The sequence below is a fragment of the Phodopus roborovskii genome, unplaced genomic scaffold (assembly GCF_943737965.1).
Source record: "Phodopus roborovskii unplaced genomic scaffold, PHOROB, whole genome shotgun sequence".
NCBI lineage: Eukaryota > Metazoa > Chordata > Mammalia > Rodentia > Cricetidae > Phodopus > Phodopus roborovskii.
In genome coordinates this window covers 8,851,752-8,873,972 of record NW_026126485.1, presented here as the reverse complement: position 1 = coordinate 8,873,972, position 22,221 = coordinate 8,851,752, and the positions used below count along the sequence as shown (strand labels likewise).

General features: G+C 43.4%; 1 protein-coding gene across 3 annotated transcripts in view; it reads right to left on the bottom strand.

The window, feature by feature from the left end:
- Window positions 1–22,221, bottom strand: part of Pfkp (phosphofructokinase, platelet) — a 61,946-nt gene that overhangs the window by 4,117 nt on the left and 35,608 nt on the right. For 2 of the 3 annotated variants that reach the window (XM_051194786.1, XM_051194788.1), the window contains 12 exons: window positions 21,227–21,319; window positions 20,538–20,663; window positions 19,068–19,132; window positions 18,753–18,822; window positions 18,379–18,525; window positions 17,882–17,952; window positions 15,163–15,250; window positions 14,086–14,238; window positions 4,963–5,127; window positions 3,701–3,762; window positions 3,121–3,232; window positions 974–1,073 (listed from right to left, as the gene is read on the bottom strand). In XM_051194786.1, the coding sequence (XP_051050743.1) occupies window positions 974–1,073; window positions 3,121–3,232; window positions 3,701–3,762; window positions 4,963–5,127; window positions 14,086–14,238; window positions 15,163–15,250; window positions 17,882–17,952; window positions 18,379–18,525; window positions 18,753–18,822; window positions 19,068–19,132; window positions 20,538–20,663; window positions 21,227–21,319 (1,252 nt within the window). Of the gene's footprint in view, window positions 1–973; window positions 1,074–3,120; window positions 3,233–3,700; window positions 3,763–4,962; window positions 5,128–9,649; window positions 9,803–14,085; window positions 14,239–15,162; window positions 15,251–17,881; window positions 17,953–18,378; window positions 18,526–18,752; window positions 18,823–19,067; window positions 19,133–20,537; window positions 20,664–21,226; window positions 21,320–22,221 lie in introns of all 3 variants that reach the window. The other variant, XM_051194787.1, reaches the window with a different exon arrangement.

Below are 22,221 nucleotides of genomic sequence, written 5' to 3'. Positions count from 1 at the left end.
TCAAGTCCCTCCCCTTAGAACTTGGGGAATCCTTCAGAAGAAAGGGGGGAAAGAACTGTAGAAGCCAGAGGGATTGAACAAGACCCACAGAATCAACTAAGCAGGGCTCAAAGGGGCTCACAGAGACTGAAGCAGCAAGCACTGAGCCTACATGAGTCTGCTGCACTAGGTCCTCTGCATATCTGTCTGTCTGTCTGTCTATCTTTTGGTTGTTAGCTTGGTGTTTTTGTGGAACTCCTAAAAGTGGAGGTGGGAGATGTCTCTGACTCTTTTGCCTGCTCTTGGGAAAATTTTCCTCAGTGCGTTTCCTCACCGAGCCTTGATATGAGGGTTTGTGCCTAGTTTATTGCATCTTGCTATGTATGCCATGTTCAGACGATATCCCTGGGGGACCTGCTCTTTTCTGAAGGGAAATGGAAGAAGAGTGGATCTGGAGAAGAAGAGGGAAGAGGGGGAAGAAAGGGAGCATTGTCATCAGGAAGTACTGTATGAGAGACTAAAAAAATAAAACAAAATACCAATGTTTAGGGTTGGAAGGAGGAAAATAGGACAGAGACCTCCCAGGCAGTTGTGCTTATTTCTCACCCTATGTTAAAGCTGTCTATGAATCACATCAATGAACAACTGTTATAATACAGCCTAAGTAAAAGGACCTTAAGTGAGTTTCATGATACCATAGAGATAAATAAAAGATACATTTTACAGTCTTGCTAATGACAAGCAATGTGTGCCCAGCAATCTTCTGGCTAAAAAGAATACTACCAAGCTGCTTGTCACACATTGGTAACAGCAAAAATAAAACATTTATTTTTATTAATTATGTTTATTTAATTATAATCCTGGGAACTCATGCTGGGCATCTCAATTGCAGATTTAAAGGAGGAAAAACACCATAGCTTTTATAACACAGGGTTCCCAGTGAGAAAGCTAAGGTATCTCACGCTGTGCACCTATTCTCCCCACTGACTCCTACCTGTGCCCTGGGACCCCTTCAGTTTCTCTGTGATCCAGTCCATAGCTCTGGCAGAGATTTTCGTCCCAAAGTTTCTATCGAAGGGAGACGGTGCTCCGCCCTATGGTGAGCAAGATATATGAAATGTTAATCACACAGCAATTTTTCCAGATTTAAAAAAAATAATAATAATCAAATAACACCATAACTTAACAGGATCTATGTGTCATTCAGAACTGCAAATCTGCAAATGTGGTTTGGTTTCACATTCATAGGACAAGAAGGGAGCAGGTCTGTGAGTCTTGGAGTCTTACCTCAGCCTGCTACACAACCTGGTAGTGTTCTCAACTAAACAAGTAAGCTATCACTCTTCCTGTCTCTATCTCTTTGTGCCTCTGTCTATGTGAAGCAGACATGTGAGAATGCAGGTGTATGCATCTCCACATGCACACGCAGTGGGCAGAGCAAGATACCAGGTGTCTACCTCTATGGCTTTCCAACAATAACTGCCAGCTCCCCATTCAGGCAAATCTACCTGGCCAGCTGGTTTTCTCAATCTGTCTATCTCACATTGCAGTGTTGGGGTTACAGGCATGTGCAACCATGCCTGGTTATCATGTGGGTGCTGGAGATTCACATTCTGGTCTTCATTCTTACAGTGCAAGGGCTGTTATCCACTGAGCCATCTCCCCAGCCCCACATACAATAGACACACATGTACATACATACATACCACAAAGGAAAAAGGGTGCATGTCTTAGTGTTTTATTGCTGTGAAGAGTCACCATGACCACAGCAACTCTTATAAATGAAAACATTTAATTGGGGGCCAGCTTACAGTTCAGATGTTTAGTTCATTATCATCACAGAGAGTGGCAAGCAAGCAGACATGGTACTAGAGAAGGAGCTGAGATTTCTACAGAGATCTCAAAGACCACCTCCCCAGCAACATACTTCCTCCAACAAGGTCACACCTCCTAATAGTGCCACTCTCTACAGAACAAGCATTCCAACACACAAGAATCTATGGGGACCATATCTACTCAAACCACCACAATGCATCTACATACATGAGCAATACACACACACAAATGGATGAAGACAAAAAATCCCCTACATTGCACACAGGCCAGCAAATAAGGAACAAGGGGACCACTGACTCCCAAGCTGACCTCCAGCCCTGTCACCTAGGCACAATCATTTGTCACAAGCTGAGAGTATTTAAAAAAAAAAAAAAAGACAATGAAAAAAAGATTGTCATTATTCTAAGAAGGACTTCTATATTCCAAATGATCTTGATTTGGTGAAAATGTCAAATAAATATTGCTGGTCTCATATAATTCAACAAAGTAACCAGATTATTTCCATTGACCAGTTTCTTGTCTACATGGAATCTGATAGTTTTTCCTTAAAAATTCCGCTGTGGTTTAAGTGTGGAATCTCCCAGAAAGGCTTGTGACTTGGAACATTTGGTCCCCTAATGGGTGGGGAGGGGAGCTTGAGATAGACTAACTGGAGGAAGTAGGTCAGTCACTGAGGAAGCTCAGTTGATGTCTCTTAGCCCAGCCCCACTTCTGATTGCTCTCTGCCTCCAGACTATGGATTCAAAGTGACCAGCTGCTTCAAACTCTCCAACAGCCAACATAAATCCTTCCTACATTAATACATATGAGATTAATAGGAGACCTCAAAGCCCACCTCCACAGTGGCACACTTCCTCCAACAAGGCCAGACCTCCCAATAGTGCTACTTTTTTATAGGCCAAACATTCAAACACACATGAATCTATGGGGGCCAGATCTACTCAAACCACAGCAGTGCACATACATACATGAGCAACACACACACACACACACACACACACGAGTGAAGACAAACATTCCCTACATTGCACACAGGTCAGCAAATAAAGAACAAAGGAGCAACTGAATCCCAAGCTTTTTGTCAACTATTTGATCATGACCATGAGTAAAACTGCTAAGCACTTCCCATAAACCCCAGCTATCACAGAAGACAGAGCATCCTAAAGATGATGGCATTTGGTAGGACTAAAAATGTTGGATACTTAACAACAATTTCAGAATTTACTTATGCTCACTTCCCACAGAATGGCACCATTCTAAAGGGGACCCCTGGAGGCTCAGAGAACACAGAAGAACTCAGCCTACCTGCTGCATGTGGCCCAGCACGTTTTTCCTGCAGTCAAACACTCCTTTGCCTTCCTCTGAGTAGAGCTGGTAAATGAAGTCAGTGGTATAGTTGACATTGCAGCTTTCATTTCTGAAACAAGTGTGAAGGAGTCAGGTTTACTCAAGGCTGTAGAGAGGGGCGGGCTTTTTAGAGAACAGCACCATCCAGCCTGACTGTTCCAGGCTCAAGATGCCCAGGCACTTGCCACACCAGCCTTCTTCACCTCTACCCCAACCCAGACTCTGTATATTTCCCTTTCTTCCTGAAGGCCATGAGGGCTTAAGTGGCAGATGTCTTGAAAATAGCAACTTGTAGACTATAGAGCAATAGTAGACTATAAAAGATTGTCCTTTATTTAAAGGAACACTGTCTTTTGGTGGTGTCTTTTTGTTTGTTTTTTGTTTTTGACTTTTAAACAACTCATGTCTATACCTGTGTTTCTTCAGAATTCATAGAATCAGTGGCAAAGTAAAGACACTGCTGGGGTTTAGATCACATGACAGCTTCTGCCCAAGAAGCCATTATCTAAAATGAAAGAATGCAAATGCTTTCCATTACCTGAGTACAAGGCCCCTCTGGATGCTGGTCTTCATTTTGTCCCTCAAGTGTTCCACATTAGACTAGAAAAGAGTGTTGTATTAGTCAATTAGTACACTTCTTGGACACCTCTGTAACACCATTTACACTAGAATATAACACCTTGTATTAAACATAGTCAGCGGCTTTATGGGGGTATTACAGTACACGGGAATATAGTAGGTAATGGGGAAATATGATGGTACTGATAGTAAATCAGATAAATATGGAATGTGTTAAGAGCTGGGGCTTTGCTCCTGGGCATATGCATTAGTAAATGAATACTGCCCCATCCCCAACTAGTTTTCCCTCTTAAAATATTTACTCTATACATTTGCCTAATGTTCGTAAGTATGATGGTTAGTTTCCATTGTCAACCTGTCACAATCATCAGCCGCCTAAGAATCTCTGACATTTATCAGGCTATGTCTATAAGGACCTATCTTGATGTTAACTGAGGAGGGAAGACTCACACTAGGAAGGGGACTCTGAACTACGAACAAGAGAAAGTAAGCTGATGGCTAGCACACATGCATTTGTTCTCTGAGTTCTTGACTGTGCCGGTAGCTAGCAGCTTCAAGTTCCAGCTGCTTTGACTTCCCTGTAATGATGGACCGTAACCTGGAACTACCAATGAAATAAGCACTTTTTCCCTCAAGTTGCTTTCACCTGGGAAACAAAAGCAGCACAATGACAATGTTTTTAAAGGCCTAAGGGATGCTATTTTTAAAATAGCAGGTCCCATTAAACACAAAGAGTGACTTACACCAAACATTGGTATAAGAATGAACATTTAAAAATAAATATACAGAGAGGGAGGGTTAAGACCCCTTAAGAGCACTTTCAGTTCTTGGAGAGGACCCAGCTTCTATTCTCGGCACCTACATGGTGGTTCACAACCATTCTTAAGTCCAATTACAGGGAATCTGAAACCCTTTTCTGGCCCATGAGGTGTGCACATACATACATACATACTGGCAAAATACTCCTATGTGTAAAATACTTTCACACACAAAGAGGAGCCTCAACATTATCTAGTCACGGTCCACCCATGCAAAGAGCTCCTAAGACTCAAGTACAAATATCTGGATTTTGAAATGACAGCTGAAAGAACAAACAGCTTTCAATGATTTATAGCACCATCTCCAGCCTTCAAAAAAACCAATGGGGAGTTAGGAAATAAGGTTTCTTTACTTAGCACTGTTAAATGAAGTGCTCTCAGAGTCATGCACGCATTGACACACCTGTAAATCTCTGATATCAAATGGTTCTTCAAAGATGTAGGCAGCATCGGCTCCTGAAGCAAGTCCTCCCATGTTGGCCAGGTAGCCACAGTATCCGCCCATCGTTTCAATGATGAACACCCGGCGCTTGGTCCCACTGGCTGACTGTTTGATTCGGTCACATGTCTGGTCACAGACAAGGAGATCATCCGTCATTTGAATGCAGAACCTTGGCTAGTGCCACATGTGCACCAGCCCGGGGCCTGCTCTCCACACAAGCTATATTTTCCTCCACCAAACCTGAGCATGCAGTAGCAAGCATTGGGTACAGAGAGGAGCAGTAGATGAAAGTACTTAGAGGCAGCCTGGGAGGTAGAATCTCTGTGATCACCTGTGGTGGAGGTCTGGCTGGGCCATTACCCTGCAGAGTAGTCTCTCAAGTCAGCTCACTTGCTTTGCTCTCTGAATATGTCCTCGCTGGAAGAACTTTTGCAAGTCAATATTTAGCTGGTATGAATTTATATTCCCATGGGGACATTGATTACCTGGTGTCCTAGATGCTATCTTTTCTGATGTCGTTTTGTTGTGCAAAGCTCTTTGTGGTAACAGAGGTTTTATTTGTATTAGGTATATCCTTGGGTGTTTCATAAGGGTACCTCTGTCCACAGAGAACAGCTTCGTGGACAAATGCTTCCAGACACACCTACCAAGCATTGGCATCAAGTTACACACTGAAAAACTACCCACTGCCTCATATCCACAGCACCTGTGTAGATGCCATTTATTTCCTCAGAAATCAGTGAAAGCCTCTCCCTTCATTCCCTGCATGTGTTCTATACCCAGGAAACTGAGATTCAAATATGCAATCCAACCAAATTGTGTCCTTGCCCTCTTCCAAACCCTCCAGCTCTGAACTTTTAAGTATGTGTCAAATGCCTTCCTATGTAATTTGAAGTCCTGCCAATCCTCAGCACCCTGTCCAATCCCAGTTCAATTTGCTGTCCTAACTCAGGAATATGCTGCTCTCTAAACCTCCATGGGACCTTCACACACAGTAGACTCCAGGAACACTGTAGGAAACTGTACACAGAAGTAACCAAAGGGATTCCATTCATACTCCCTGAAACACCGTGAGCATTCTTATACAATAAGTGAAAGGTCTTCAGATGGGATTATTTTGGATTATCTGAGAGCATTGAATGCCATTGTGTGTCACTATAAAGGTGACAAAGGAAGCCAGGGTACAGAAACAGGCTACTATACAAAAGAGTGAGAAACTTCATGCTGGCTGAGAAGATCAAGAGAGGTCAGGAGTCATGGCCTGCCAGGGATGCAGGTCCGGAAAGTAGCCACCAAGACAGCCTCTCTCCTGGAGCTCGCTCCTTGACTTCAGTTCCCTGACTCCTGTCCCTGACAGCTGTGAGAAAATGGGCATTATGTTAACACATCATGTGTGTAGCCATTTAGTACTAAAACCACAGGAAACACATTCAGGCAATTTCCTGCTCTCTTATCTGCGACCTGTGCCCCAGTTAAAAAATCATTTCCTCAGGAAGACACTGTGTGACCTCCAGGACTGGATAATCCCTCTGTTAGGGACTCATGACTGAGTACATCTTCCTGCAATGTGTGCTTATTAGATTTGGGTTTTTCCTCCTCTCTGATGCCATTCCTTTAAGGACAGGAACCTTGGCCTGGGCTAATACCACCCCACTATCCTCCACAGCCAGCTATGCCTGCAACACAGTAGATGCTTAACTCTAAATAAATGTACAGGAGCTACTTGACCTACCTAGAGTCCAGCGCTAAGAGGACAGTGACATCATGATGGGAGAAGGGCCTCTGGGATTCTAACAGTCACAATATCTTTAGTGAGGGCAGAAAGTGAGTCTTTGAACACTTTTACATGATTGTTTTGAGTTATATTTAACTGACTGTGTTTAAGACAAACACAAGTTTTATGAAAAGCATTCCAATCTGCAATGTCTCTTGTAAATCATCCTGCCCAAAAGTATTTAATATATGCTTTGGTGGGTGGGAAGCCCTGAGTTCCCTAGCAAGAGAGAGTTAATGATGGAATAGGGATCAATGTTGCACTGAGCCTCTCTCTAGGACATACAAATACTGAGAGGCCCCAGTATGGACTTTGTTACAAAGCCACCCTGCAAGGTGAAAGAAAGCTGCAGATCTGAATGGCTACGCTGAGGCAGGTGGCAAGTTCCGAGGGGAGCAAAACCACATGGGTTATTCTTTCAATTTAATCTTCCCCATATTCCCTTCCTGATGCCCACTTATCCAAAGAACTACGCTGTAGTCACTTGACGATACAAGAACATTACTACGAAAGAAACCTTTTGACACAAGGCCCATTTATACAGAGGTCTGAGCTCTGATCCAAACAGATTATTGATGAAATAAACAGAAACTGATTAGACCATACCTGACATGGAAGAAAAGCCCAGGCTTTCTTTTTGCCACTGGCTGGAAAATCAAAGGCAGGGGTTTAGAATGGTCTGCCTCTGCCTGGAGCTTACATATACTCCTATACTCTGTCATTACTCTGATTGTATCTGAAGACTTCAGTCTTCTAAAAATAGTAAGCCATCCTAGCCATGTCTTACTCAATTACTAAAAGCAATTACTGACATGGAAAGGGCTAGCCTACCAATACCATCTGCTGTGTGCTAAGGGGCCTCCCTGACTTCTGGCTGAGAGCAGGAACCATTTAGGGTTCTTGCCTCTTATGCTAGAATAAATGTCTCATGGACAAGTTCGTGGAGCTCCAAGGGTACATGGTGGTGATTCCTCTGGGGAAGGCCACTGGGAGGAGTCCTTCTAGAAGAATAATGTCAAGCTACCACTCAAACATCATGACCACTCTGCTACACATACTGTCTTTCCCAAATGTAAGAAAGGTAAGACAATAAGACAGAGTCGATCACAGAGATAATTCTTTTTAAGAGAAATCGATATATTTTATAGGGGTTAATATGAGAGCAGTCACATCTTATATGTTAAGAGGTTCCTTCTCCACTTTGCCCCTGACCCCATAACTGGTATCTCTTTAAAATACTCACTGAAGAACTCAGGTAGCCAGATAGGAAAGGAGCTTGGCAATGGGCATGGGGAACCCTGTCCTACTATGTGCTGGCAGAGAAATGACTGATGCTCATTTCCCGGTCAGTGAAGCCAGTGTCCAAGGCAGAAGGCTATAGCATGTTGGATGATCTAGGACTTCTGCCTGTGATATCACTGTCCACAGAGGTGTTTAGAAGGGAAAGCTCAGACTATGCCTGAACACAAAGGCATTCAGTTTAAAGGTGTATCTGTGATTCTATTTAACACCCAAAGAAATTAAATTCCAGTGAGGGAGAGTGATGGCCTGGCAAACTTCCACACTGCTCATGAGCTATACCAATAGACAGGTTCAAGAGAGATCTCTAGGGTATGCCAACCAGTTTGAGCTCCATGCTAACATCTTAGTGGTGAATTCAGAGGCTTGACCCAACTGGGCACCTCCCCCTTTTCCAACAATGTAATTTAACCTAGAAGAAAGAACTTGGAATCTAAGGAATCTCTCCAACAGTTAGAACTCACTGCAAACTTTAGAGCAGTGGTACTCAACCTTCCTAATGCTATAATCCCAATACAGTTCTTCATGTTGTGGTGACTACCAACCATAAAATTATTTCATTGCTACTTCATAACTGTATTTTTGCTGTTATGAATCATAATGTAAATGTCTGCTATGTAGGATATCTAATAAGTGAGTCCCATGGAGGCCATGAACCACAGCGTGAGAACCACTGCTCTAGATCCAGATTGGATTTGAACATCTTAGGCAAGAAGTCAGTTGGAGGTAGGAGGAGTTGAGCATGGTGAGAGGTTCACCCCACATGTTTGACCACTATCCTTCCTGCTGTTGAATAACCACTACCTGCAGCAAAGGACTTTGGAGCTAGCAGACATCCTCCTGTCTCAGCAGCACCTAGTGAGTTCAGTTCATTACCTGTGTTACAATGTAGATACCAGCATCATGCCTGAAGCACCAGCTGCTCCATCCCTCCCCTCACTCCCCCACACCACCCACACACACACACAGTGTGTGGTAATTAAAGCCACTTTCCTCTCAGAGAGTGACTATGTCCTGCAGTGCCTCTCATCATACCAGGAAGTCTTGCCAAGCAATGGCTGGCAGCTTCCTTTGTTTGACAGTGTTTAATCTGAGACCTCTTATACTTGGTTACAGGACATCTAGATTCAATCCTTTGTGCTCGCTCACTCCTGCAACTTGTTCCCTAAGCCTCCTCAACATCAAAACTCTAACAATGGGAAGTTGGACAGAAGAACCAGCTGACCTTACCAGAAGTGATGTCCGAAGCTCTCCCATTCAGATGATACATATACACTATGGAGAGGCCGGCATAGAATATTTTATCTTGCGTTAATAAAAAAAAAAGGTGCTCACCGTGAGAAACAAGGAAACACTATCCTATTATCAAAAAAATGTGGCCAAATGGTAAAGATACATTTGGCTTATTCCTTCTGAAAAACATGAACAGGTTTCTCTTTCAAGTTCTAATTAAGGTCAGACAGGCAAAAGTTAAAGAGCGCAAGTTGAGAGCTGGAACTGACAAGCAGCTTTAGGGTAGAAGAAAAATACCATTAAGACAAAGCAAAATGTGAGTAGAAGCGGAAGGTCTCTTACCTGGACAATCACATTCAGGCCAGTGTCAGTACCGATAGATAAATCTGAGCCGGGGACATTGTTACTAACAGTGGCAGGCAAAACGCACATTGGGATGCAAAACTCCGTGTGGCTGTTTCGAGCATCAGCCATCATGGCTGCACCATGGAAAGCCTGAAGCAGCAGGGCCATGGCAGTTAGAGGGGTGTCAGTACATCACTTGCCAAGTCACTGAGCACAGATGGCAACTCCAGGGAATGTGACAGGGAGGGAACCAAGTAACCAGAAGGAAGCTAGCTGGTCCACATGGGTCAGCAGAGCCCATGAGAGGCCTGGGTTGGCATCTGAATAGACGCAGGGCATGCCACAACTATTCACGGGCTACTAGGTGCATCTATCTCTCAGCCTTGTCCTTCTTGTCCCGCAGGAAGAAGATACAAATGGCAGAGTCAAGGCGGTGCAAAGCAGGCAGCAAAGCAGGAATCAGGCCGAGAGGAAAGAGGTGCATCATGGGTTAGTCATTAGATGGAACAGTTGTCCCTTTCCTGGTATTACAGTGGAGATGGGGAAAGAAAAATGAAGTTGGGCTATTTAAGCACAAAGCAAGCCCCAACACTTCTTTAGTTCAGGATGGAGTGTAGGGAGAAGCCTATGGCTGCAAGCATGACATCTAATGACTGATATCACCAATGCAGCACTGCACCACTGCCAAATGCTAACAGGAAAAGAGACATGCACTTTACATTACCTGCAGGTCTACCACAGAACCCACGGTGGATTCTGTGTGTCCCTCTGCTCCCCATTAGAAATTCCTGTCTCCCTCCTGGAGGGACCATCCTTGCTGGGCCTTTGACAGTGCTTATATGAAGCAAGGTAGATCATTTGGAACCTCAGCCACTGCTTCAGAAGGATAACTAGAAATGTCTGCCTCTGTTGTAAAGAGGTCTACTAGCTGGTATATATACAGAGGTTTCAAATGCCTGCCTCAGGTATTAAAGCCAGGTTAGTTGTAGGATACAGGTCTACTCACCCACAGTTCCTAAATCCAGGCAGCCCCGAGTAAGGTAGGGTACTTTTAGACCATTGTGGGTGGCAAGTCTGATTCATAAATCTTATTTATCTTTCTTAGTATAGTCAGGTTGCTGCAGAATTACTGCTAGAATGTAGCACAGGACTCTGCCTCCCGACAAGGAGGCAATAAATGTATGTTCTATACCATCTCTCTGAAAGCAAATCATCCTGAGATTTGAAACCAGTGTGCTCCAAGGATTCTGGACAGTGGGTCATGGACCTGTGTTAAGTTAGTCCTTAGAGTGATCAGTCTAAAGGTCAGACAGAGCCGCCAGCACTGGCCAGTGACAGGATTTCCCTTGTTTCCACCACAACCAACCCTCCCCGCCCCTTCCCCCATTGGCTTTGAGTCTTTTCACTATTCTCCATGTGCTCAACCATTTCTTGCTAAGGTTGTAGCTGTTACAATTGATTGCATTCAAAACAGTACCTTATATCAAAGTTACCTGGGTACACCCACTGGTCGGTGCCCCCACACATTTGCTAGGCTCCTCAGAACTTTCTAAGAGTTTCCATTTGCTGATAGCTAAGTATTTATTGGGAACAACACATACAGAAAGAAGTTGTGTCATTGAGAAGCCTCCCACTGGAGTCAAAGAGGGATGTAGGCAACATGCCTGGCAGACCAGTCTTCCCTGTGGGTGAGGTAGGGTCAGGGGTGTATGAGGAGGGCAGGTGCCAATGGAGAGGGTTAGTACCATTACTGGCATGGAGGGGTGATTAGTGGAGACAATGATTAATACTCAGGGGCAATGATGTTGTTCAATCAAATTGGACAAGCTTGGATTTTCTCACTTCCAGGTAGTGGACATTCTGAGACTGTCCCCAACACAGTAAAGCAGTGAACAGCATTCTTGACCCCACCCACTACATGTTAGTGATTCCTCTCTCCTTCATCTATGCAGATGTCCACTAGATGCATAACCACCCAAAGCTGAGAAGTGCCTGCCCCTCCAAACCTAAGAAAGAGTTGGTTCTTGGAGACAGCCATGGATGGTAAGCTTAGATGTTATCCAGGGTCCAATAAGAGGCCGTTATCCTCTAGAAACAGATGAGTGTAGAGAAACAAGTGACTTGGTGGATACCTGTTCTTCAGGACACGTGTTTTAAGTTCCACTGAAAGGTTAGGCAACTGCTCTCAACTCCCCACCAGCTCTACACAGGAGCTTCCTAGATGCAGCAGCGGGAGGCAGGGGGAGTTTAGGGTAGTCTCCTCATGTCCTCTTTCAATAGACACAGTGTCCACCTCCTTTCATTTTTGTGGCCAGACTAGCCTAATTCGGGTCCAACTTCCAACTATCAGAATTAACTTTCATTTTACCTTCAGGTCTTTTCACATTCTAGTCCTTTGGCCTACAGGTTACACACAGGGACTCCAGCTTGTTTTCTCATCCTCACTCACCTATCAGCTACAGAGCAATGGCAGCCTTCACTGATGTTATCCTCAACGGCCCAACTTCAGCCACCCACCTTGAAGTCACAGAACCAAGCTGACCCAGCTCTCTGGAACCTCAGAAGCAATAGGCCACAAAGACCACACATACACACCTACTTACCACACATCAGCAAGCCTGAAGCCTCCAGGAATGGCTACCTACCTACCATTCAGTTTTCCTTCTCACATAATGCCACTGGCTTTGAGAAACTCAAATGAATACGAGAAGAAAATAAAGAAAAACCATCACAAAATCCCTCTAAGGGAAGTAAAAGGCAGAGGGGGTAGAAAACTTTTTCCCCTCCTCTCTATTTTGAGTTTCAAATTTCAACACTATGCGTATAACATATATTCAAGCCTGGGACAAAACAATTACAAGCATGGGAGCTGAGAATAATACATATGGGGATATTATAATAAAAAGAGAGGATCTTTCCTTTGTGCCTGACAGTGCACACTGCATATCCACATGGAGATGAATACCCACCTTGGCTGCCATGTGCACAGGCTCCCACTAACTGCAAATGGCAGTATGCAGGAGTGTACAACCTTTCAACGTTTTGACAGGATACTGCCATATACAAAATTCACACTCAAGAGTTTCCAAAAATAACTGGCAAAAATAATTCCCAAAGTATTTCAAATGACTTCATGAGTCTTTTTGGCTAGGCCACATTCACATCTACTCCAGGGCACATACTATCCACAGCCTACTGGTCAGATGTGCCTGTAAGCTACCTTTTAATTAGATGACAAGGAGCCTGGAAAAAGACACTCTAATTGCTTCCCCTGTAAATTCCTCCTAAGTAAATTATAGACTGTCATGAAGCATCTGGGAAACACAAAGCCCTGGGTCCCGATCCATTTTGTGACAGACACCTTTCTTTCCATTCACAAAGGAAGATCCATTAAGAGCCCAAATCCAGCAACAGCAATAGCAACAGCCACCAGACAGCACATGCAACACAGAAGGGAGAAGTTAGTGATCGAAAATAAATAAAACAGATGTTGCTTCCAGGAGACACCAGGCACATGGCTGCAGTAAACAGACCAATGAACATTTCTGACATTCAGAGAAGCAAGAAATGAGCGTTAAGCATTACTGTTACTTACCACTCTGTGATTTATTGGAAAAGCATTGGGGCTTTTATCTACCAGTACTAGAAATGAGTTTGGTGTCAAGAGCCTAAGAATGATCAAAACCCTACAAAAATATGTGTAAGAATTAGATGTCCCAGGAAAAACAGCTTATGAGTTAGTGAAATTTTTGGAATTCTGACTTAGTGATCTTAAACTCCCATAGGAATTAACAAGTATAATTTACAATTGTAACACAAAAATGTATGTGTATATTTGATTATTTACTGCAAAATGAAAAATAATAAGCAGGCATCAATATTTTTGACTTAAGATTGGCAATTTATAAAAGGGGGAAAACAGTAACATCCATAGCCAAAAATCCAGTGAAGTGCCAACAGGTGGTTCAGAAAATAACATTATGAAATACTTAGTTCAAATTTCTACCCTTAAACATCAAGTAGAGAAAATTGGACACAGGATTTAACTGCAATAAGAGGCTACAGGCTGAAAGGAAATTACATTCAGGCAGAAACACTAAATTTAGTTGGGTATCAGAGCAGAAAACAGTGAGTGCTCTAGCACTGCTTGAGTCAGGATGGGCTGTCACTCCACAGGTCTTGGAAATGGAGAGACACCAAGCTAGCAACTGTTTGGGGGAGGGCTTGGAAAAATTTGGGGTGGGAGGAAACAGATCGAGGACTTTCAGAGTCCAAAAGAACTTTCAAACTGTGCTTTCCTGAAACAAACAAAAGTACTTAGGCATCCAATTGGTGGCTGGTAAAAGGCTACTTCTAGTGCACTGGTAGATAAAAGGGTCCAGGCCTTGGGTTAGCATCAGCTGCACCTGCTTTGCTGGCACACGCGCACTTACGTCTGTGATAGTGTTCAGAGCTGTGTCTGCCCCGATGCTGAAATCGGAACCCGGCACATTGTTGGAGACAGTAGCAGGAACCATAACCATAGGGATACAGAACGCCTCGTGTTTCTCCCGGGCAGCTGCCAGCTCTAGGAGTCCCAGGTAGGCCTGTCAGATAAGCGTGTGTGATTATGGGGCCAAGGAAGGAGAAGGGGACATGGACACTGTGGGACCGAGAATGAGCAAGCATGGGAGAGTCTTGAGGAGCCACTGTCACCAAGGTGCACAGGGTACAGTAAGGAGACCAGGCACTACTAAAAAAGTCAACACAGGCAAGTTAAGAGCACAGGCAAGGACAAGCAACTTCCTAGGCACAAAGGGGAGCTATGGTATTAGCATATAGTAGTAAGACTAAACAACTTTCTTACAAATTTGAGTCTGGTTATGTGAAGTTCTTACAAGTAAGAAGTAAATTTACAAGTAAATCAAGGTTTCTGTGAGACTCATGCCCATTGAATAGGATATAATAATTAAGGACTACAGGGCTAGAAAGATGGCTCAGAGGTTAAGAGACTGGTAGCTCTTTGAGAGGTCCTAACGTCAATTCCCAGCAACCCATGGTGGCTCACAACTGTCTCTAATGAGATCGGGTGCCCTCTTCTGGCATGCCGGAACATATGCAGACAGAACTTTTTATAAATAATATATAGATAAACCTTTTAAAACAAAAAATAAATAAGGATTACAGTCTAATGTAATGATTTCCTAAAAATGTGACGAGAAAAATGAACCATATAACCAGCTTCCTTTCTAGATCGTCAGTGTATTTCAAACACCAAGTATGGAATTATATCTACACATTGATAGCAATCTTATACTGGCCCTGTTAATTTACTTTATCAGAAAGGGACCAGTCTTGTGCTACACATCACTATCCTCCCATTCTGCATTACAGGGTGACTGGGTTGGGTATTAAAATCATAGTTCTTGAGGAATAGTCAATAAGACCAGGTGTATGTGAAGCAAACAGGAGGCTACCAATCACACCTCCAAAGCCAACAGGGGGGTGGGGGAAGAGAGACAATAACATACCTCAAATCCGCCAATAATCAGAAGTGCGTTGATACGGTGGGAACGAATCTGTTCAGCAATCTTCTCCAAGTACGTTCCAGGTAGGGTGCTGAAGACAGACAGGCAAGAAGGTGAGAGGACACTCAAAGCTGGCAGACTTCTTGAAAATTATCTACCCATCCATTTGGGTCTTGTCTCCCATCTCCCACCTGTCTGAACTCTGTGGTATGTAAGGGACAGACAACACCTATGACACTAGAGTCCTGGAGAATGAGCATTCAAGGCAGGAGTGGCAAGGTATCAGGTCCCCAAAGAGCAGTAGAATATTTGGCTAACATGTGCAAAGTGCTAAGTTCAATCCACACCACCAAAAATAAAAGCAAAGAGGCAGAGAGAAATAATGCTACCCCAGAAGACGTATACTGCCTCAACAAGGTGTGGCAGTACATACCAGCAATTGAAACAATCAAGGTGGAGGCAGGAGGATTGTTGAGTTCAAGACCAGCCTACACTGTAGGCGACAAAGTGAATTCCAAAACAGACTAAGCTCAAAAAAATCAAAAAGAATTGATGGGAGATGTGATTCTGTAAATATGTTTCTCATACTGGTTTAATGAATAAAGCACTGTTGGCCAATAGGAAAGCAAGATAGGCGGGACTAGGAGGAAAGAGGAGGTAGTAAGGAAGAGTCAAGATGGAGAGTCAGGAGAAGGCAGAACCGCCAGCCGCCTCTCACTGGTTAGACCACGTGGAAATACATAGAAATGGGTTAATAATTAAGACAGAGCTAGCCGATAAGAAACAAGTAACTGGCCAACAGCATATCAAATACAGAGTCACTGTGCGTTATTTGGGGATGGCGCGGCGGCAGGACAAGACCAAGCGGTGGGAGGAAAAACCTTACTCCTTATAAAGAATTACACCAGTTCATGAGGAAAAACAAAATACACATTAGCTTACATTTTTTTTTTTTTGGTTTTTTGTTGTTGTTGTTGTTGTTGTTTGTTTGTTTGAGACAGAATTTCTCTGTGTAGCCTTGGCTATCCTAGAACTCACTGTGTAGACCAGGGTGGCCTCTAACTCACAAAGATCTATCTGCCTCTGACTTCTCAGTGCTGGGATTAAAGGGTTTAGCTGTGCATGCCACAACCACCCAGCTAGCTTATAATATTAACAGAAATTGTTTACATAGAAATTTCCACTTTCCAAATACATACACACACACACACACACACACATATATATATATAACAATTTAATTTCTCTCAAAACCACATCCAATCAGATTCCTCTTCTATACTGTCACCCACTTTAAATGACACAGTCAGCAGGGATACCACTAAGCAGAGGAAACTGACATATTCTAATATTTCACCTGACAACCACCTCTAACCTTTCTTTCATGCTTAGAGGAGAAAATGAAGTTATTTATACTGTTGGTAGACATGTAAGCTACTGGAATATGGAAACAGATATTGGAAATAGAATATGGAAAACTATAACAGAGAAGTGGATATACCCACAGGGCAAACCTGGTATCTGCAGCAAGTGTGTCAAGCTGTCAGCTCACTCCCACAGTGCTCAAGAGTGATGCTCAGGTTCCTTTACAAGAAGTACACCTGGGCTTGCAGGGGATCAACCTCTCTGCCTAGGGGAGTCTATCTGCATAACCATCAGTCTAATGGGGCTTTGCCATCCAAAGCACCAATGCCATGGCACTAAGGAAACAATCCAGATGGCTAGGAAGCCACCATGTAGAATCCCACCTGTCTAGCTGGCACCAGAACCCTGATTTTGAAGTGAGCCAAAAATGTTGGCTTGAGACTTCTCAGGCTAAAATGCCACAATGACATAGAGTCCACTACCTAAAAACTACTTTCCTTCCATGCCAAAAAAAAAAAAAAAAAAAAAAAAAAAAGTAAGTTACAATAATGGCTGGTATTAATACTTGCGTTCTGGAAATAACCAAAGATAAAACAGGGTTGGACCCAACATAACACACTTTGTTAAAATGCCTTAATCCCGGCTATATGTATAACTGAAGGATTTTATAAGTCAGAAAATACATGACTTTACTTTAAAAATACTCAGGTAATTTCTTCAGCTATGCAACTTAGCTTGGAATCACTGTGCTGCTCAGTTCTGTTACATTTAGACACATCACACTTCTCTCAAATAATAGCATAGTTTATGGCAGCTTCATAATCACTCATTCTCATGACCATGAAAATATGAATTAATGGAAAGTTCATCAAGTACTTGACCTCTTACTTAAGAGTACTGGGGATTGAACCTAAGACCTCATAGATGGTAAACAAAGACTCTAGCCAGTGTAGTAGATATCTGTCCCATTCTGCCTCCCTTTCCTAGCACTGAGCTGCCTAAAATATGATTAAGTTCCCCGGGCAATGGCAGACAAGTATTCAGGGTATTCATTACAGGAAACATTCAAAAGGCACCTAAACACTCTACATTTATCTAGCCACTGCCTCAGGAGTTGCTTCTCCCTCCTTTGTTAAAGATTGTTGGATTATTCAACAGTTAAGAACACTTGCTGCTCTTGCAGAGGACTGAGTTTTGGTTCCCCAAAACCACATGGCAGCTCACAACCATCTTTAATTCCCATTCCAGATGATCCTCTCACATGGTGCACAGACATACATACAGGCAAAACATTCATACACATAAGATGAAAATAAAATAGACAGAACTTATCCAAGAGTTGAAATTTAGAAATTACCGTTTTGTCCCAAGAATGGATCCTCCTTGTCCAGTCCAACCTCCAACATCTCCCCAGGTGATTTCTTTTACCTAAATTTCAAACACAGAGCAAACCAGTTGAAATGAGGAAAAAAGGGCAGGAATAGAAGGCTCTGAAAACAGCTCACAGCTCTGAGTTCTCTCATATTATTAAGGCTTCAGAGAGTTCTAATGTGTGGTATAACCATACACTTTGCCCATGCCATCCAAACTTAACAGCCTGCGAAGTGAGTGTGATCAAATCACCATGCCTTGGTGTCTTTTGAGCAAATCTGAAAATTTATGACACTTGAGCTTTAGTCAGGTTTAGAACCTGACTTAGGGGCAGAATTCCTAAGCAGAAGTTAACCCCTCAACTTAGTTACTGATATGCTCACACCACCACCACCACAGTCCTGAATTAGTTGCTGTAGGGAGTCTGGCCTCTGCATGTGCAAGAATATTCTCACTTCCCTAGGGACTCCTGGGGAGACTCACTTGGCCTTTGGCGAAGCCATCAAAGCCATCATAGACGGCAAACATCCTGTGACCATCTGCAATCCCGACTCGAACAGCAGAGCGCACAGCTGCATTCATTCCAGCTGCAGGTGCCCCCACATTGATGACAGCCACATTGCAATTGCTCTGAAAACAGAAAGGGGCACTGTCAAGTCATCACATGAGTGCAAGCTCCCATTTGCTGCACACTTATAAGAGGCCATACTGTGTCAATTTTGGCAGGAGGTGACCATTAAGGTCACAATGGAAAGGTGAAGATAAGTTTTCATGGATCCGCATTGAGCAGAGTATGGGGTAAAAAGGTCTCCGGGCCACTCAGAAGACTGCGTCATTGAAGGAAGCTGGCTACCTACCTTGGAGATCTTGTCTTCATGCAACTTCATGGCAAGACGCTTGTAGGTCTTCAGGTTTCCCTCAAAACTCCTAAAGAAAAATGACTATTTAGTTTTAATTTAATATGGATTTGTGGAGGACAGAAGAGGGCATCCAATTTCCTTCAAGCTGGAGTTACAGCAATTATAACTGGGAATAGATCTCAGGTTGTTCTCTAAACTGCTGACTCATCTTTTTTGGCCAAACTTTTAAAGTTTTATATTAAGACTAAGTACAGTCTCAATCACCAAACAAGGACCTAAATTTCTAATAGAGTTTTATTCACAATAACTCACCTCCCTCGGAGTTGTACAGCATCTTTAAATCTCCTCTCATCCATTGCCTTTTGTACATCCTGGGTCTTTAAAAAAGGTGATAAAGAATAAATCAAGCATTAGATGCTCTATGGCTCAACTTTCACAGTCTCACCCCATTGGATTGTTACTGGCCCCAAATTGACAGCTGACATGGCAGTACCCATCTGTGAGGGTAGAGCCCAGAAGAAAAGGGGGTGCAGGAACTCTTGCTGGTCATGGTCTCAGAATCTAAGGCCACGTTCCTGGAAATGAGTCTTCTGGGAGAAGATCTAATTAATGCTCAACTCAGCTCAGTTAAGGAAAAAGAAAACAGCTGGCTCACTGCCTCACTGAGGACTGCAGCAGATCTCCTGTACCCAAGGGGAACAGAGGGATGGAGGGAGCTCCAACACAGAGCTCAGGGATAAACATCCCAACTGCAAGTGGCTCCCTGTGACTGTTTATTAATGAAACCTCTAGTGATTATTTGACTATCAGGCAAGTTACAAGTGACCCATTGTCCACAGTGAACACAGACATAGGGGTGAGCAAGAAGCTCCAAAGAAATCTACCAAATATGGTTCATGGCTTTGACCTTTTAAACCTATTGCCTCTCACACAGTTTCAGCCTCTACTTCGTCCTTCCCTCCTCAAAAATAAACAGGAACACACATACACACACCTATCTTTGCATATGCAAACATGCACACAGACATAGATCACCACACATATGAATATATACCATTTTCATCCATATCTCGGAATGAAGTTAAGGTTACTTTTCAACAAGTCCCTTGACATGCTCTGTGTGTGTGTGTGTGTGTGTGTGTGTGTGTGTGTGTGTGTGTGTGTGTTTGTGTTATAAAAGGCATACATGTCAGGATCATCCAAAAGCCTAAATATTGCCACATTTCATGAAGAAAAAAAATTGGAAAAATGAAAATAGCAGTTTCTGATGCAGTAAGCCCTGTTGTCACTACATCTACTGAGAAACTGAATTGAAAAGCAGAATCCATTTTTCTTTCATTTATCAGTAGACACACCTGAAAGAGTGGGCTTATCTCAACATTACTGGGAATAACTTAGGTATGTCACACATACAGCACCAGTTCCTGGCAGAACCATTTTCCTGATCTCAGCCTTGCTGCTCCTGGTGCACAGGAGCTACTTGGACCCTCTGTGACTGTAGGTCACAGACTCTTTATCAGTTCTTGGTGGAGAAGATAAAAAGACTCATCATTGGGAGATGTGACCACTGGAAGTGCCTCATGGGTGGCAAAAGAAAAGAAGCAAATGATGGAGATGCTTTTACACACAAGACAGTGATACAGAAAGCCTGCTGCCATCATCCACAGGGCACATCATTCCCACTACTCCACTGAGTCCTAAGCAGACCACACAATTTGAAGCACCCACTTGTTCCTACAGGTAGCCTATCCAATGTCCATGCCCACCCATACCCGAGCTCACCAATTGCACACACTCCACCAGAGGCAGGCGCACAGCATGGTTTCCTCTCAATGATACCACACAGGCCGGGGTCTCAGGGGTAGCCTCCAGCAAGGCAATGACAGCTTCCACCCCCATGCGGCTGGCCTGCAAATGATGACCACAAACACTAAAGATAGTAAGGCCTTCATCCTATGCTCAAGAGGCACTGTGTGCATAGCCAGACACCACCCCAGGGTTCACTCTCTATCTGCTTTCTATGCTGTGAAACAATGATTCAATCAGGGGTTGACCCTGCTTCTGTCTTGCTCATCTCTATTCATCTCTGTAACAAAAAAGATTTTAACTCCAGTAATAACTACCAGGTAATACTGAGAACTTAGTGTTTGGACTCAGGACACCTGCTGTCCTCTTGGGTTAGGTTCTGGAAGCTTACACTTGAGATACCACATTCCTACATCCTGGGTTTTACTCTTCTGGCACCCAGGCCTTCCCTATCAGTAGACATACTGACATCGCACGTCAGCTGTGACCTCAGCTCAGGAAATCATCCTACGTCAATGAGTCTCAAAGGACCTTTAAATGAGGACATGGGCCACGATTGTCTCGAGGGATGAAGCTGCTGGTCAGGCTCCCTAATAAACTAGTGTTTCTAAATATCTTGCTAGGAGGTCTCATGATAATGTCCAGTACTTTCCATCTCCATTTACCAAAATCCTGTCAAATGCAGAAGGGGTCCCTCCTCGTTGCACATGTCCAAGAATGGTCACCCTGGTGTCGAAGCCCAGCTGCTTCACCACAAGCTGTGGAGAAAGATGTCCATCAGAAAACAGAGAACTAAACAAACCTCACTGTGGCTTTATCAAACTAGGTGTGGTCATAGATGCTGGCACTGAGAAAGGGAACTTTAGCTGGTCTTCGGATGTAAAAGTTAAAATTGACCGTTGTTTTCATTTCCCCTTGTAATAGCAGCTATAGACAATTGTAAAATTTATTATTTCAAATAATGGTTTCACTGTAAAGTAAAATCTTTTTGACGTTGCTGTTGTTTGTTTGTTTTGATCCCTGGAAGAAGTATACACAGTCCAGGTTGGCCTTGAACTTAATAATCCTCCTGCCTCAGCATCCTGAGTTTGGGTGTTATGGACAAGAATCTGCCAACACGGACTTCTCTACAAAAATGCTGCCTGAAGTAGCTGTATTTCAAGCATTATTTATATTAGAAGCATTTCCCTTGATGGTGTACAGCTAACTGTGAAGAGACTAACCCAGGCAATTCAGCCCCATGCCAACAGCAGTGCTGGCTGGTTACTTTCTGACCATATATATCATAGAGCCACCTACATCCATCTGTTCACACTTCTTGATCCCATATTGCTGGAGTTCAGTTTAATTCTATTTCAGTGAGAAAGAAAAAACCCCTGCCCTGTTTTCACAGAGAGCTATCAGCAAATACTGTTGAATATCTCTTACTAGCACCTACTGATGATTTAATGCTGAGGTGCAGATCTGGTACTGGAGTCAATAAAAAATGAGCCTGGCTCATTAAATAACTTGGTGGGGGGGGGTTGGCTCAATGGTAAAGCACTTGGAGGAAACATGAGTTCATGGGCTCCAGTCATAAGCACTGCATGGAAAAGACAATGAGTAAGACATGGTATGGTGGTCACACCTGCAATTCTAACATTTGGGAGGAGGAGACAGG